Source organism: Papaver somniferum, chromosome 3 (assembly GCF_003573695.1).
Source record: "Papaver somniferum cultivar HN1 chromosome 3, ASM357369v1, whole genome shotgun sequence".
Lineage (NCBI taxonomy): Eukaryota > Viridiplantae > Streptophyta > Magnoliopsida > Ranunculales > Papaveraceae > Papaver > Papaver somniferum.
This window is the reverse complement of record NC_039360.1, coordinates 92,185,501-92,204,078: the sequence shown is the minus strand read 5'-3', so window position 1 is coordinate 92,204,078 and position 18,578 is coordinate 92,185,501. Positions and strand designations below refer to the sequence as shown.

The 18,578-nt window shown below is 37.3% G+C and overlaps 1 protein-coding gene and 1 long non-coding RNA gene across 4 annotated transcripts; one reads left to right on the top strand and one right to left on the bottom strand.

Annotated features, from left to right (window-relative positions):
• Positions 1-5,163: 5,163 nt before the first annotated feature.
• LOC113361478 (protease Do-like 9) lies at positions 5,164-6,353 on the top strand. Of its 2 annotated transcripts, XR_003365139.1 has the most exons (4): positions 5,164-5,454; positions 5,633-5,856; positions 5,935-6,055; positions 6,166-6,353. XR_003365139.1 is itself a non-coding variant. In XM_026604718.1 (3 exons), the coding sequence occupies exons 1-3, from the start codon at positions 5,241-5,243 to the stop codon at positions 5,959-5,961; spliced, it is 465 nt and encodes a 154-aa protein (XP_026460503.1). In that variant the 5' UTR covers positions 5,164-5,240; the 3' UTR covers positions 5,962-6,353. The 2 variants fall into 2 exon arrangements, 1 of the variants encoding a protein (XP_026460503.1); XM_026604718.1 differs by having other exon boundaries at positions 5,935-6,353.
• Positions 6,354-7,135: 782 nt separating this feature from the next.
• Positions 7,136-10,344, bottom strand: LOC113356819. 2 transcript variants are annotated; one of them, XR_003363226.1, is made up of 10 exons: positions 10,220-10,344; positions 9,725-9,857; positions 9,569-9,601; positions 9,258-9,475; positions 8,715-8,972; positions 8,414-8,506; positions 8,077-8,192; positions 7,918-7,960; positions 7,567-7,790; positions 7,136-7,442 (listed from the first exon to the last, which is right to left on the bottom strand). It is a non-coding gene; the product is annotated as an uncharacterized LOC113356819 (long non-coding RNA). The 2 variants fall into 2 exon arrangements; XR_003363227.1 differs by lacking the exon at positions 9,569-9,601.
• Between the last annotated feature and the right edge of the window lie 8,234 nt (positions 10,345-18,578).

The window sequence follows — 18,578 nt, the reverse complement described above, 5'->3', positions numbered from 1 at the left end:
AGAGAGGCAACGGAAGCTTCAGGAGTGGCGCTCTGTCTGAGCTTCTTAGCAGATTCCCGTTTGGCCAAGATGGTCGCCAAGTTCTTACCCGCTCCAGGGGGGAAGACTCTTTCCTCTTCCAATAATATAGGGAGTATATGAGGGGCCTCCTCCTCTCCAGGACTTCCATCGCCTGAAGAACTCTCGGTTGTTGAGCTCTCGTAGTCGCTCATGGATAAGAAGAGGATAATTTAAAGACGTCGCCTGGAAGGTTAATAAAGAAAAGAAGATGAAGGTAATATGAAGGTGTCGCCCTGAAGATTAATGAGGATAAGGAGAGACGGAGAGAGAGTGGAAGAATAAAAAAGAATAGTCTTAAGGGTAGTATTTATAGGGGAAGGAAATATGTAACTGAAGGCAATTGAAACGACATTACGAAATTCGAAAAGACGCAAGCCCTGAAAAGATAACTACCAACAATAACCGCCTCAGCCTTCTCATAAGTTAGGAAAGTGACGCGTGTCATGTTCGAAATTCCCAAGGGTGACATAAAGGTAGCAGCACCAAAAGACCAGAGAGACATGCCAAGTAAAGCTAGGCAAGGAAAGGGGACTTGAAAAAGGAAAGGGGACTTGCAAAGAGCAAGTCTCGAAGGGATACGGAGCAAGGGGACTTGTAAAGAACAAGTCTTCAATGGATAAGAGGACAAGGAGACCCACGAAAGGGCGCGAGTGCTCAAAGGCGAGTTACCCATAATAGACGCCTGGAAGGAACAATAGGCTATTAAGAAGAGTAATGTCATGCCCAGAACAAAAGACGAAATTACGCCATACTAGGGGGCTTGCAAGAAGAGAGAGCAATCCCAGGGTAGGCTGCCTACAAGAAATGCTAAAAAGAAGTAGTAGATTGTTGAGAAGGCTAACGCCTTGCCCAAAACATCCAGGGGACTTAATGTAGATACCTGAAAAAACACCAAGGAAGAGGTGCAGCCTCCCCATATCCAGAAGAGGGCATGAGACAGTGTCCCACGCCATGGAAGACATCAAGTCCTCCCCATATCCTAAAGGGGGTGTTATCAAGCAGGCTATCCCCCACAGCATTCAAGTGCACGTGCAGAAGTTATGAAAGACTGATCTTCTAGAAGAATATGAAGTACAGTTGTACAGTCAGAAGTGGCAGTAGCAAGATAAGGGAAATAGGAAAGGACACATACCTGACATCCCCCATTTGAGGGAATAACTATAAATAGGGGTCTTTTCCTGATGAAAGGACTCAGTGATATCATTGTGGGAAATTGTGTTCTACTTCTAGGAACTAGTCTCTACACCCTACTTCTATCTGTACCCTGTATATTCCCTACCGTGTACACTTACCAAACAGAAGAAAAGTTTTCTTGCAGTAGCTTTGGTGGAATGGAAATGAGAAGGTGTATGATCGAGACAATGGAAATGAGGGTTTACGGAGACGCTCATAGATACAATGAGGTGGTTCATGGTTGCCGTTTTCTTCTTTATGACTTTGCCAATGGAGTCTGAAATGAGCAACATCAATGGATCCGTAGGGTTTTAATCTAAGAAATTCATGTTGGTTACAGCTGTATAAAGTTTTTGAGATGTAAATGAAGATGAAGATGAATCAAATCAAAATTAATTGGTGATGTATGGGCCATCCTGCCGGCGTTAAATGCAGTCAGTGGTGGTGCTTTCTGGTACCTCGAATGGAGCAAAGACGTACGGCTATTGAATTTTCCTGACTATTTTTCATTTATATGAAAATTCCTGATGAGGCGAGCACAGTTCTGAGCAAATCACATATGGAGAAAAGACATGCGGCTATTGGACTCAAGTACCCAGTTTGATTTATACCACTGTCTGATGTCATATAATTTATACCCACTATTTATACGACCATCCGGCAGGCGGACCTAATTTATTTATTTTTTGATCGGTCAAAGAGAAAATTCATTAAAAAGAAAAAGTACTTAAGAGGGGTACCTCAACCCAATAAATACAAACCGAAACAAAAAAGGATAGATTACGGAAGATGAATTCCGCAATCCAAGAAAACAAACAACAAGCTCAAGAAAGCCGAAATAAAGAGTCTCATAGAGCTACTACCATATTCGCCGTTAGACCTAACATTCTTGTATTTTAACGTTTCTAATGAGGTTAACCAAAAAAAAAAAATCTTGTTTTCAAAGACTCTTGCATTTCTCTCTCTCCATATGCACCGTTATATTGCCACCAGGATGTTATTCCATATTCGATTAAGCCTTTCGTCTCCCCAATTAAACTTCCAAGACTTCACATTTTTGGTGACATTTGAGTTACAAGTCCAATGAAAACGGCATCTTCCAACAAAGTAATCCAAAATTCTCCATGTCCTCCAACATTCATAGAACAAACGCGAGCTAGTTTCATCATATTCGTCACAAAAACAACATAAACTAGAAACATCCATACCCCTTCTTAAGAGCTTATCCGCCGACATTATCCTATCATGAGAGAGAAGCCAAATAAAAAAATTGAGTTTGCAAGGATAATCACGACCCCACACAACATTGATTGGAAAATTTGGTTCATCTTGATCTTCTTCATTCCTAATACCATCCTTAACCGTATATTGACCATGCTCATTTCCTATCCAAATTCGGCTATCCAAAACACCTTCTTGAATAGATATGGAAGAAAGAAAATTTGATATGCTTAAAACTTCACTTGAAATGGTTTGAGAGTATCTTTGTCTAGACATAAATCCCCACCTTATACCATCTTCATCCACTTCATACATACTAGCCACCACAAACTCCTTGGTCCGTGAAGCTTCGTATGCCATAGGAAACATATGACATAATCTTCCTTCACCAAGCCAAGCATCTTCCCAAAATCTAGTTTCCTTGCCCGTGCCAATCTTGAATCTAATACTTTTGTTGAAATCTTCAAGCTCTTTATATATATTAAACCACAAGCTACCACCTTTTGGTCCTTTGGGTTTGAGAGTTTTAACGTTCGCCAAATTTCTCAACAACAATCTTCCTCCAAAATGCATATTTCTCCAAACCAAAATGCCACCACCATTTCTTTAGCAATGCGGAGTTTACTTGCTTAGTTCTCCGAATACCAAGACCACATTTTTCCTTTGGTTTTCTAGCAACCAACGAATATTATGAATTCTTTTCTTATTAGGAGCATCATCCCATAAGAAATATCTCACAACTTTATCAATTTTCCAATGAATATTATGAATGCGGACCTAATTTATATTCAGCTGAAAGTCCTGATTTCCCCTTACTTGTACAGATTGATGCAGTTATAAACTCAAAAAACTATGGAGGCCTTGCTTTTAATGATAAGGCCTATTCCTATGCACATGCCAAAAAATGGTGTTTGACATACCAGGTGACATGTCAAACCATTTGCGGCACTATGAGAAAACTAATAAGCGACTGACTTTCTAACGAGCGAAATAATCTTTAACACCAGCGATAATGACTTTATCGCTGGTGATAATGTCTATATCGCCAGCGCTATTGACTCTAGCGCAAACGTCTAGTTCTTTATCGTTATAAATATGTAACTTTCAAACTCAAAACTTACCCCAAATTTTTTTCACAAAAAATTTCTCTTCTTCTCAATCTTCTTTTTTCTCAATCTAAGTTATTTGTTCTATTTTATCCAAATGGCACAATTAACCCATCTTGATTCAGCAACACAACTTGATTTTTCTGGAGTAGTGCTTGAAGGTGTCGTTAAGAAGATATGTGATAGAAATAGGTAAGAAGCAAAGAAGTCTTCAAGTTTTGGATATTAACCAAGTCAAAACCGCAACAAAGAAAAGGCAAAGAAAAGTTCAAGTTCAAGGCAAGGAAAATTTGAAAGCAAAAAAGAAGATAAACAAAGGAGACTCCGATCATGAGCACATTGATTGGAAGTTATGTGAAATGAAGAAGATAAACAAGATGAAGAACATTGTCCCAAATTTTTATTTTTAAAGTCTAGTTATATTTATTTTGAAGTTTTTATGTCTTGTAAAAATTACTATTAATGATTAATTTGAAGTTTGAATTTGAAAATTTGAGTATTATTGAAAAATAAGCTTCTATTCGTAATCCAATCTTAAATTTTAATTAAAGTTACATTTAAACAAATATTTAAACTTTTAAGACTTAGACAAATAAGTGGAAAATTAAGAAATTACAACATATATATTGGACAATATTTGGGCAAGCAACTTAAAATCTCGAAACAACTTCCGAATTCGAAGTCTTGCTCGTAGATGCGACGATATTCCGCACGGCACCTTTGTTTAAGTTCCAAATAGGTTTCACCACTCCTTAGATTTGGACCTTCTTGCTGAAGTAAAACAATATACCTAGTAACATCACGACTGATTATAGTGAAGCGATTACTCAACCCTGCAACATCACGATTGTTGAGGTTCATTGTTTGTTCTTCAAATCTCCTCAAAACCCTATCCCAAAAAATTTGGAGACGAGATTCTTCTGCGAATAAAGTCTCAATAATGAATATAATTCCTGCAAATACTTTCATCTTCCGCAATTGTAAATTTTGGTACTCTCCTCCTAATTCGAACTCGCACATTGGCACAATTAACAACTCTTTGATTTTCCCCAGCATGTTGGTCTGCTATGAACTCAGCCATGTTCGCATTACCAGCCATGCTCTTTGAGGAATTAGAAGATCAGAAAAGAATTGGAGATTGAGAAGTTCTAGAGAGATTTAGAAGTTTTGGTATAAGTTTAAATGAATTTGAAATTGGGTATTTATAGCGCGGAAAAATTATAGCAGTTGGATGAGGAACTGCTTAGCGGTGATCAGACCAGCGAACGATAGCTTGACTATCGCTAGCGCTGGAATGACCAGCGAGTGTTCGACTGACCATCGAGCGATGGACACTCTATCACTTGATGGAAACTTTGTTGTGTATACCTATATGTCAGGACTGGCATATAAACATATGAGTTTGGCAGTTTGGCATACCTATAGTGGGTACATATATGCCAAATATCAGGATTTTGCATGTGCATAGGAATAGGCCTAACGGAAAATGTGTGGGAATCGCATTTCAATCCAGTGCTGACGTGGATGTAGAGAATATGGGTTATGTTATCCCAACGGCCATTGTTATGCACTTCATCGAAGACTATGAGAAGAAAGAGGAATATACATGTGTTTTTACTGAAAACCTCTAGTCTGATCATTTCTTTGGACTTCTATTAATTACTGTTCATTCTAAAATATATGCAAAATTGGTTCACGTCAGGTTTCCCAACTCTTAGGGTTGAGTGGCAGACTATGGAAAATCCTGATTTGCGCATGTCAATGGGAATGACTTCTAATCAGAACTGTATCCTTGTTTCAAGAATTGCTCCTGCATCACCAGAATTTCATGTTCTGAAGCCATATGATGTTATCCACAACTTCGATGGAATTGCTATTCCCAATGATGGAACAGGCAAGGAATTGCATTTCCAAATTTTTGAAAAGCTCATTTTGTTAATCTCATGAGTCGTGTGTCTTTTTTCCAACTTTTGGTTGTCTATCCTTTGGAGAATATACTTTCGGTTTATTTTTCTTATCGAATTTATATGATTATGTGCTTGACAATCATGTCCTCTTTCATGTTTCTCCAGTTCTCTTTACACATGGAGAACGTATCGGTTTCAGTCATCTTGTTTCTCAAAAATACACCGGGGATAACGTCACTGTTAAGGTTCTCCGGGATTCAAAGATCATCGAAGTCGATATTAAATTGGCTACTCGCAAACAACTCATCCTAGTAAACATCAAAGCTCCTTCATATTACATTGTTGGCTTTGTTTTTACGGCTGTATCCCTTCCGTTTCTCAATGGCCATGTATGTAACTTAACTTTATGATGTCATTGGTATGACTCTACATATGAAAGTATATAAACTTTGTGTTCTTTTATACAGACAATATTGAGCATAACGTATCTATGAAACTATTTGACAAGCACTTCAATGGGATGAAGCAATCAGAAGACGAACAGGTTGTTTGGTTATTTTTGAAGCAAAGGTTGTTGTGATCGGCCAGGTTTGTCACTCTTTTCAAAATTTCCAATTAAAATAAAAATCGGTATGTTGTAGTTAGACTTGGGGATACCAAATAAAATGTCTTTTTTGGACAATTTGCAAATGTTTTAGGAGCTTGTGGCGGACATTTACATCGGGTATGAGGGGATCAGGTATACTCAGGTCAGGACAGGACACACTAGTTACTGTATATAAACTTGTTTACAGGTTTTTCCTTTCAATGGTAATCCCATCTCTAGCCAATATAGTGTAGAACTGTGAGGATGAATTTTTGAAGTTTGAGTTGGATTACAAGAAGGTTTCTCTCACTCTCACCTCCTAATTTACGTGCAATCACCCATAGTTTCTCATGTAACAAGTGAACATATTCTTTCGACTTATGCTATACCTTCAGCAATGTCGTCTGATCTCAAAACATTAAAACACTCGAGTACCCAAGTTCTGATTTGTGCGAATTGAGATTTGACCGTCTTGCAGCCTATTTGCAGTTATCAGAAATTTATAATTAGTCCATAATTCAATTATGCAAGCTTGCCAGTGTGGAGTTTCAATAATTAGTAGATATGCGATTGTATAACATATTAAATATATTCGGATCAAAAAGAAAAAACATATTAAATATATTAATCTAAAGGTGTTTCGTAGTGGTCCAAGAAGTGATTATAGCACTAACTGAAACCTTTAATTCTCACCGTTAAAGCAAAAGAAAGAAAAACCATTTGCTCCATTTTTTTGAAGTGATTAGCTGACCAAATTCAGGTTCCCCTCCAAATTCTTGGATAGAAATGAAGGATGGATGAAGACCATCCACAGTGGTGTATTAAGAGAGAGAACAAGGATGGTAGACCCACTGATCCACTAGATCTGATTGCTCTTGTTAGAGGAGGTAAACAAGGCTAAGGTAAGAGAGAAAACCTTAACTTTTGTGTATAGCATCCATTTTCCATTCGGTATTTAGACTCGACCCATTTAACAAACCCTAATTCTTAGACTAACTAAGACCTCTCGAGACAAGACTAAAACGGATCTCAGACCTCTTGAGACAAGACTAAAACGAGTCATATCGTGATTCAGATTTTCACAACCATGTCCACTTTGGATGTCCAAAATACATAAATTAATTAAACCGGGTTTAAAGGCCCAACACATTTACGGGCAAAAGTATAAAGACCATAACACCAATCTACACTCCACTTTTAAGTACGATACCACTAGGTATCAATTTATCTCTACCTTCACAACAAAGTTCACTTAACTAAGACCTAATCACCCACGCATGTGATACGGAGTTTCAAGGGAAACAAAAAAAGAAATGAAAACACACTGTTGACGCACAACTAGGCTTCTGTAAGGCAGGATCAATCTTGAACTTCTTCATACAGTTTACTCTGACAATATCAAGTACAAGGGAAATGTCAGAATAAATGAAATATATAACAAAACGAATAATCAGAACTACCTTAAGATATTGTCTGAATTGAAAAAATATAAGCAAAAGCCACAATTTGATACCTTGCTTCAGGTCTTGCTTCTTCCTCTCTTTGAAATCTGATTCTTAATCACCCAAGCATCCTTTTCTCTTGCCTACATATGTCGTGTTACTACTACTACCACCTGTTTTCCCACTTGGAGGGGTACTGGAGGGACCATTCAGTCTACCATTGGTAGATGATGGCTCAAGCTTTGCAGCTGTTTCTTTTTTGACAGATGCTGGAGAGGGTTGTTTTCGCCTAAAACTAGTAGACCATTTGAACTTCAAATCATTAGGAATATTGTGGATCTAGTGAAAAAGTACATTTGAAGCTAGAAGATAATGCGATATTCATGGAAAAGAAAATTATATCTGAGAGATGAAATGCATACTTGATTATTTTTATAGCCTCATCGATGGACCGAACGGAATCATCTGTGGAGTTGTTCAAAGTAATCACATCAGCGGAGGGTTCAAAACTGGAAACGGACTCACAAGCATAATAGACACTTGAAAATTATAGATGTTTTAATTAACTTTTTCCTTCTTACCGAAAGTATAGGTCACTGGTCACGAAGGCGCGTCCTGGGCCAAGGCCATCTGCACCCACACAGTCATCAAGAAGGATAGCCTCTCTCTGCTGCTTTTTCAGCAATTTCTCTTTCCTCTGACAAATTTCACAAACATCAATAATAAATAACTGTAGAAGTATACCTCAAAGTAACACAAGCGAAACATATTTTTCTAGGGCAAAGGCAAAATGGTAACAAGCAAAAAGATAACAGCTGTCCCTGAATGAGGACAAAGAGCAGTTACGAAACAGTACACATGAACTGTACCCAATTTCAGCAACAAAATAAAGTCGCTGATGAAAGAACACTCCAATACCTTGTGAATCTTCTCAATCTCTGGAAGCATGTCATTTTTTAACTTCTTTCCTACAGCAATCTTTGTTCTGTTTTGACTAGAGAAAAGCTTCTCCTGCAAGAAAATAGACATGCTTGAATAAAAAAAACGAGAAGATGCATACAAGAATAAGAATGGGACATCATTTATCCTCAGAAATTTAAGGATAATGACAATATTGAGTCAAATTTCATTGTCAAACTTCTTATGTGATGCTTTTCCTGCAATTAGTTGCAACCGAGGAAACACAACGGCAACAAAATGCACAAATGTGGGGAGTTACCCTTTCCGTGTTCCAGTCGACGTCAGAACCCGAACTCTCATCTTTCAGCACCTCAACAGCCTTACAGACCTCATTTACCTTAGATGTAGTCAACCCAGATCAAAACCTCAGCCTCATATTCCTTATATTTATCCAACTCAGATACTACTCCATCTTCGAGGACTTCAGCAAAAACAAGCCCCTTTTCTTGGGACTGACCTGCTACCTTACCAGCCGAATTTTCCAACCCAGATCCTACTCCATCTTTGACAACATCCACTGCACATGCCACAAAATAATGATTTCACTTTTCAGTAGGAACATTAATAATGAATGACAAGAAAACAGATTGAATCGAACTGAGATGTGTATGAAAATCCCGATACTATCTGTAATTCATGCATTCATTACAAAGTAATGGCAGATCACGAACATGGTTTATGAGTAAACGAGAACATATGAATGGTATGAGAATTTTCAATTGATAATCTAACAGGTATGTACTCAAGGAAATAATTGCCACTAATTATAGAATAGCAGAGCTGAAGAACTACACTAACATACCTCCATCAGCTTCCTCACAGTCAGTGTTAGCTTTCGCGTGATCACTTGAACTTTCGTTTGTAATATGAGCAGGCTCATGTTGGTTCTCAACAAACTCATTGGAGCCAAGCTTTTCCATGCGTAGCATTTCTTGCCATGGATCAACCATGAGATACAGACTTTGCGATGGTGAATCAATCAAAAGATAATCATATTCGGAAAAGTCGTGAGAGTGTCGTCTGCACCAAAGAAGAGGTTTAGTATGCATAGAGTACAGATTGATGCTTACTACAAAAACTGCGTATTAACAAAAAAATGATAGAAAATAACACCTTTCGGGCTTACGCCCATGGATTCTCTCCAGACTACAAAAAAATACCAACAATATAATTAACATTATTCATTCAATAGAGTCAAAATTAAAAAAAAAATTGTAATGATGTGAAAGGACAATAGTCCCGCCCACAGACTTTAACAAATGAAGTTACCGTATTTCTTGATCTATTAAGAGTTCCCTAAGCTCGGCCCTACTTTTCTTTTCATCCAGGAAGGATTGAGGATAATTTTCCATTTGAGGAAATGGAAAATATTAAGCTCTTCAACTCAGACGCAGATTCTACCCTGTAAGAATCAAAAACAAACTATCTCTCTAAACACCAGTAGGTATCATCGAATAAATTTCAAAAAAATAAACAAAATCGAAGAGCCTTAATTGTTAGGGTTTTTTTTTTTTTTTTTTTCTGAAGCAGCTTAATTGTTAGGTGGTGTATTGATGAAAGCAGAGAGAGACCCGTGAATGAAATGATATAAATTGCTTTTATAATAAAACGAGATCTCGTTCTCTATACACCACTATGAATCATCTAATAATTCTAGAAAAACATGCCAATGTAAATTTCTTTTGTAAAGAAAGAAAATTTCGTTCTCTAAACACCAATGCGAATCATCTAATATAATTCATAAAAACAAAGAAATAGCCTTACCTGCGGTTTGCGACGCCTTGTTTAATTGTTCAGCGGTAACAGATTGCAGAGAGCCGCGAGAGAAACAATGTTCATTCTGCGGGTGGAAATTGTTTTTATAACGAGAGATGACCTCGTTAAGGGTGAGGATTTCAAGTATCATTTAACCTAACGAAAACGGCTGGATGCTCGTTTGTCCTTTTATCGAACCCTAATTGGGTTTTTATTTTTACCCTTATTCGGTTGTTTTATTTTTTTATTTTATTTTATTTTAGAGGAAGAGGTATGAGCGTGGGTTGCACAACGCGTAGACGCGGACGCGGACAAAATTCTCAAAAAACTAAGACGCGGACACGTATATGCATATTTTATTTATATATTATTTATATATATAATATTATTATATATTATAATAATGATAATATATATAATATATGATAATAATAATATATATATTATAATAATAATAATTTATTTATATATTATTTATATATATATATATTATTTATTTATATATTATTTATACAGCAAAGTCAAGTATTTCGATCCTAAAAATTAGAAAATGATGTTACATGTATATAAATTTTTCAAAAGAAAAGAAAATATCTTTTGTTTATACACGTCAAAGGTCAAACGATCAGTCACTATCAAACACATGGCACAATCAAAATGCATTCTTAGAACAACACATGCCCTACTAAGGGTACACGTGATGTCATTTCCAATTACAAAACCCTAATAAAGACCTAAATTATCGATCTAAATGTTTGTCTTTCTTCATTTGGTTAATAATAGTAAAAATAAAGGAAGAAGTTTAAAATGAAAATGAAAAAAAAATGCATCGGACACGTGTCATTGGTGCGTCCAAACCAGACGCGCAAATTGGTGCATCGGACATGCGTCGTGTCAGCGTCCCACACGTATCCCGTGTCCGGCGCGTATCGGATACGGACACGGCTCAAGAAATGAAGCGTCCGTGCAACCCTACATTGAATTACGGATTGTCCTTACATTCAGGTTCCAATGTTGCATATTCAGAAAATTTAGTAAATCCTATAGTCTGTCATCAATCCAGCTACGCATAACATTAAAATTATTACAAAATAGAGAAAGTTTTACCGCCCATATAATGTCTATTGTTTTTACTAGAGTAAAGTCCTGGGCTCTAAAGTTCATTTCAAATTTTGTAGTGTTTCCAAAATCTTCATTGATCATATATCTTTGTCTGCGAGCTTCCGCATACATTCCCACCAGCAGCACTAGAGTCGGTTCCGAGTCATTCCTAAAGGAGATCACGTGGGCACTACTACATGTTTCCCATTGGAAAGTTGCTTCCGCTCCCATCCTTTCTAACTCTTCTATCGTTGTGTTGTCAGTGGTTAGTCCTCTTGCTTCTCTGACTGCAGCTGTATGATCAACAAGAATTACACCAATGCATGCTTTCGAGTTAGAGTCTAACATAGTCAGGGCAATATGAATTTTCAGTGTCGTATCATTGCCTGCTGATTCAGTAGGGTACTTTTTAATATGCAGAACAACATCGTTTATAGAGTTATAATAGAGATCATTCATTATGTTATGACCAGGCTTGTTTACAGTATTGTAACTGTTTATGAATCTGATAATATTATTTGCAGTTATTACACTATTCTGCCTTGTCTTTTTAAAAACCACATCGCACCTAACTTTCCATATATACCAGATTATAATATTACAAAGAACATGCCAGTCTATATCATAGTCTCCCCTGTTAGTGTTTTCAAAACAGTTGGATAACCATTCATGAAAGTTGGTTGTACCATTTCTAATAAATTCCATATCAAAATTGAGGTGCATCCATACCTGAGTTGCATAGTTGTTGTGCAAGAATAAGTGATTTAAAGTTTCTTGGCTTTCGTTGCATAACTTACACTCAATGTCAGGGAGGACAGCTGCCACTCTCATGCTATTAGGAAGAATAGAATGGGCGTCCTTCCAAATAAAAAGCTTAACTGCTGGTGAAGTCTTCATTTTCCATATTCTATTCCATTTAGGCTCAGGGTTTCTATCCGAATTTATATAGTCATACAAAAATTTTACAGAGAACATACCTTTTTTGTTTAAAGTCCATCTTGGAATACCCATTTTTTCTTCAGATGGTATTATAATTTTCCTAACTTGTTCTATTGTTTGGGTGTCAAAATATTTGTTGAGTTTAACAAGATCGCAAGTTTTTTTGGTCTGTTATTAGATCACTGACTTTATTAAGACACACAGTGTCAGTAAGGTTTCTATGCAGGGGTGGTTGAACCCCAGGGATCCAGCAATCCTGCTAAATGCCAATATTCCTACCAGTACCTAATTCACAGAGACAACATTTTTTTTATTTGTTCAATCCCTGTTAACTCCCCTTCCAAAGTCAACTGTCAGTCTTTTTTGGTTTACAGTTTATATGGAGGAGGTCACAGTTGGGATAATATTTAGCTTTCATTATAGTGGCACAAAGAGAATCATGATTCTGATTAAGATTCCATCACAACCTAGCTATCATACCTATGTTAAATTTCCTTACGTTTTTTATACCTAGTCCTCCTTCTTCAAGAGTTTTACACATAGAGGGACAGTTTTTTAAACAAACTCCTTTTTTCCCATTTTCGTTTAAACCCTTTTCATTTTTCCCCGCCAGTAGTTTCTTTGCATTTTTGTTATTTGGTCACATATTTTTACTGGGATTTTAAAACAATTCATTTGATACACATAGATAGACGAGGCTACATTTTTTATCATGATTGTTTTTCCCGCATTGTTTAAGTTAATGCCATTCCACCCTGTCATTCTACTTCTTAACGTATCAAGTAATGGTTCAAAGCACTGTATTTTTGATCTATTGGTGAACAAAGGTGCTCCTAGATACTTATCAGTTAAGGGAATAGTTGTCACACCTAGGATTTCTTTAACTCTTCTGCGAGTACTCGTTTCAGTTTTTTTGCTAAAAAACACCCCGGACTTACTCAAGTTAATGGGTTCACCCGAAGCAAAGTTGAAATATTTGAGCAAGTTAACCAGGTTTTGACAGAAATTTTCACTAACCTTGCAGAAGACTAAGCAGTCGTCAGCGAAAAGGAGGTGGCTTAACGATGGAGCTTTATGAACCAGTTTTATGCCTTTAATTAGGCCACAGTTTTCAGCATTCTGAATAGTTCTAGAGAACGCTTCAATGAAAATAAGAAAAATATATGGAGAGATTGGATCTCTCTGTCTCGATCCCCTAGTAGGTTTAAAGAAGTTTGTCGGTGAACCATTAAGTAAAACAGATAGAGTAGTAGTCGAGATGCACTGATGAACCAAGTTACACCATTTGTTATTAAAATCCATTCTAGTCACTACCTTAATTAAGAATTCCCATTCGAATCTGTCAAATGCTTTAGACATGTCAATCTTAAGTCCCATAAATCCTTTCTTAGATTTAGAATTTTTCATCTTGTGTATAATTTCATGAGCTAAGGTAATATTCTCAGCAATCTGCCTTCCAGGGATAAAGGCAGATTGGTATGGCGAAATTATTTTACCTAGTAGACTTTTCATTCTACCTGCCATCAGTTTAGAAATCACCTTATTTTACCTAATAGACTTTTCAGCAATCTGCCATCGGTTGTTTTATTAGGGGTGTAATTATTGGGCACAAAAATAAAATTTGGGATATGTACGGATGTTGCACCCGTGTATTGCACAGTCCTAAATATTTCGTAGAGAAAAGTACGTAGTGGTGAATAAAAATAGGCTACTCTGAAGTATTTTTTTAACTCAACATACATTTTATATTCCGATGTTAGTACAATTTTGGAACTGTCGTGGATTAGGAATGATATGATAGTTTTGATCCTGAAATCATTCTTGCGTAGCTGCCATCCTTCCATTCTTTTTCTATCAGAAATTAGACCGAACGAGAACAACAGCAACAGGATTTGCAGTACTTTGAATTTCAGAAATTTCACTTTTGTAGCTGCCAATGGCAGAAGTGGAGGCCTTGCCATCCTCTGGCAAGACAATGTCGACCTTGAAGTTGTCTGGAAATCACATAATCTCATTCATTGTTCCATCAACCCTCATATAAGTATGCTTAGATGGGATCTTCTTTGCATCTATGGTCCCCCAGCTCACCCGCAAAGAGATGGTTTCTGGAGAGGAGTTAGTGATACAATCTCGACAATTGCAACAACACGGCGTATAATTAGTGATCTTAATATATAATCTCGACAGTTACTGATATCAGTTATAATGAATTTAGAAACATGGTCAGAGAAAAAGACATCACCAACCTTGGATATGAAGGACCTTCTTTCACTTGGTCTAATAATGCAGTTCAATCTCCAACAATCTTTGAGAGACTTGACAGAGCTATCTGCAACACTGAATGGAGACTATTCTTCCTTGATACTGCTGTCCTTCATCTTCCAAGAATAGAAAGTAACCGTTCACCCATTCTTCTTAATACGATGAGAAAACCTCATAAAAGAAAACCAAATTACAAATTTGAGTTTTATTGGACCGAGCATACTGAAAGGGACATTTGAGGTACTGGAGTTCAGGATATGAACGCCCAAAACATCTGAATTTGGCATTTAGGATTTTCTTTCATTGTATTTTCAGTTCCTCCAAAACATGTGCATACTTGCGCTCAGTATTTGGAAATTCAGCAATCTATCAAAGTTCTTTTAAGAAAAATCTCTATCAAATCCAAAATCCAAAAGAAAGTCCTCAATCGAATTCAAAACCTATCAAAAATCAAAACCCAAATAAAATCTCACATCTCTCAGAAGTTCAGTGTTCATGAGATTATGGAAAGGAAACTAAAGAAAGCCGTCAAAGAACGATTTTTGCTTCTCAACATTCTCCAAGACCTGAAGTCGCTTTCTCCAACTCCAGCTTTTGGTCAGTTCAGCAACTTCAATCATCTTCTTCATCACGTCTTCACTAGTATAAGGTATGTTCTCCACCACTGCATCCTTGATGGTATTGATCTTATGAAAGCCACTTCAAGTTAAAGCCAAGTCTCTCAGAATTCTTCAAGTTGTACTCCCAATCAAAGAGTACATCTTGAGTCACAGTACTTTTGGACCTAGTATGAACATCATCTATAACACGCAATATGATCTAAACTTGCCTTGTCAAGAAATAGTTATTCCTTCGTAACAACAAAGTGGCCATACATCTCCCACAACTTCTCATACATAGCAACGTACCCAGAGGGGACGCTGAATCCACCAACTAACGTGTGATTTTGGAGCGTCTCACCGAATGGAGGGTCAAAATCAATCCATGCATTGTGATATTCATGCACCATTATATGCTTCTCAATCACTGGAGCAGCATCAACAATCATAGGGGCGACTTCAGACGAAGCAGTTTCTGTTATTCTTGGTTCGGGTTCCACTGTCTCAAGCACAATTGGAGTTTCTGCCACCTCTACGACATCGACAACTAGCACTTTATGACCTTGAGGTGTAGGATGGAGGCTTCATCATCAAAAGCACCAAGATTTCCCAAACCTTCACCATCAGGTCCATTATTCCCAACTTCGACATTTGACACCTAATGCGAAGATTACATGGGATTAGAAGAATTCGAGTGTGGAAACCCAATACAACCATAAAATCAATAAAGTAAGTGAACTAACATCATCTAAGTTCCTTATTATGCATCTAAAATATACACAAATATTGCAAAAGTTGTGAAACACGTTTCCAAGCAAGCTCAGCGGAAGAAAATTTACACTGCCCTGTGTTCAATGACGAACTGGGAGCAATTGGTGGGGAATATAGAGCCTGGTCATATACCTTTCTCTTCGTATGGATGTCCTCTACAACATATCCAAAATTAATATCAATTGGATAAACGAGCAAAGCGATGTGGCCGAAACATTGGACTACATGCCATCTGAAAAAGTTCTGAAAGTCTCCTGGAAGTTTACTGTTTCGCCATTTTCAGGCCCTAAACATGCTCAAAACTCAAAAATCTTCTTTTCTAAAACTTGGAAATTTTCTGGGCTTGAAGATACATTTGCAGATCGCGAAAATACGACTTCGAACGAAGATTCTATGGTGTTTTTGCTAAAAGGCTGAAGTCTGAAATTTTCTGGTGACGTATTCCAGCAAAATTACCTGTATACTCACATGGATTCTCATTCATTCATTCACAAATCAGAAATTTCATACTTCTATGAAGAGACTACAGGATATATGCTTACTAGGGGAGTCTTTAAATCATTTGAAGGCTCGGCAATGGCGGAATCTCCATTGGAAACGCCGCTATCTTCATTCAGGATTTCGGGAATTCTCCATATTCCCATATCCCAAAGAGGAGCACGCTTCATCAACATGCTGCTTATCTATAATGATTTATTCTTGGATTCATCAGCAACCATTATTATTATTCAAAGAGATGCTACGATCACCTGCACGAAAAAGATACTTACATCGACTTCTCCATCAGTGCTGGATTCACGAACTGTTTTCCTGAACAAGTTGAAGACCGTAAATCGGTGGAGCTAAAGTCTGTAAAGAAATAACAAACCTTGGTCTCGTGATCTTAATTGCGCGGACAAAATCATGACACGAGGAGCGCTAACAACTCGCCAAAGAAACGGTTGGGGACTGCACGTCATTTGCTAACATCCTGCAGTCCTTACTTCTGGATTCTCCGCTCCCGTAGACTTTCTTCCATTTCCGTGGAGTCTACATTGATCCGGGATCTCACTACACGATCATCCTATGGTAAAGCTAATGAAATAACCAGGAGTACAACTCAGTATGAAGGATCTCTCACCACCACTCAGAGGTCTCAGAAGTACCATTTCTTAAAAGTTTCATCCGTAGAGATGTTATCTCTGGAAACACCGAAGTGTCATCATGGGAGTCAGTCATTCTTGCAAAGTGACTACTTCAGCATGTCGTTCATACAGAGCGCAGGATTCGACAGAACAATTAATCATGGAATAAAGATTCTCACAACAGCGTCTACAAAAATGGTAATCCTCAACTCTTACCTATTTACGGTTTCACGAACTTAGTGATAATAACGTAAAAACCTCGAAAACTTGCTCGCTTCTTCAAACTTGCCTAGGCGAGCAAAATTCATTATTTAAAGTCGACACCTGACTTTTCATAAAACTATGAATAATTCACATAACCTTTCATGTGAACATTCGCTGATTTTTTACATATGTGCATACACTATAAAATCGCCAAACTCGTACATACATTATTTCATCACGTATACAACTGTTTGCTTTCAGCAATTGCTCAAAATCATAAATTGATTTTTATAAAACCGTGAACAACCCACGTAAATTTTTGCTGAGTAAACATCCACTGGTTTTTCAAAAAAAGTTGGACATACGTGTATTCTACAATCGTGAAAACCCATATACAGACATTATTTCACCATGTGTGATTGTCTACTTTCAACAGTTGTTCAAAATCAAAACATTGATTTTACAAAAAATATTTTTCACGTGAAACTCACGTAAATTTGAAAATATATATTTTGCTCCCTCGTGCGAGCATCCATCTTTGAAACGAGAGTTTATTTCATTTTGTGAAATCCCACATACTTAAAAGAAATAAAAAAAATTGGTTTTCGTGAAAGCTCATAGACAAAATTTCTATCAGTAAACTCAAGTCTATTTTGTTTGTTTCCTAACCTAACGAACGAAAAAAAAAAAACGACCAAAACTGGACTTCTGGACGTCCAAATCACCAGTGCCCCATCTCTCCACGCTCAGAGATGACACTCTATCTTACTATCGGAGTCCTCATCCGCGCATTTGATCGTACATGATATCATTGGGGTAAATCAAGGATTCTGGAACTACCTTTGTAGACTGAGTTCAATCACAGATATCGTCGATTGAAAATCACTATTTTATGCATTACTGCGGAACATGATTGTTCCCCACTAAGAAGGGGACTTAATGTAGATGGTGGATTTTCAACAAAGGGAAAAACTGTAAAATCATGAGGCATGTTTTTGACACGGCTTCAGACATGCAATGATTCATATTTTACGAAGCCATGATGAATATGTTTTCGAAAATCTTCCACTAGCTGAGCGTTCGATCCCTGGCATTTCATCATGGCCTCTATGTAGAATAATGTAATTGGGAGGTTCTACGTAAGATTGAGAGCTTAACGCCTTCAGAATGTCGGTGACACTCACTGTTCCCTGACTACATAGAGGAATTCACCTCTACATAGAAGAATGATTGGGCGGTTCTCCGTAAGATTGAGAACAATAACGCCTTCAGGATGCCGGTGACACTCACTGTTCCCTGACTATGTAGAGTGTCCGTGCATAGACTCAGGCGGTCCTCCATACATGAAATGTTGAGAGGGAAAAACGT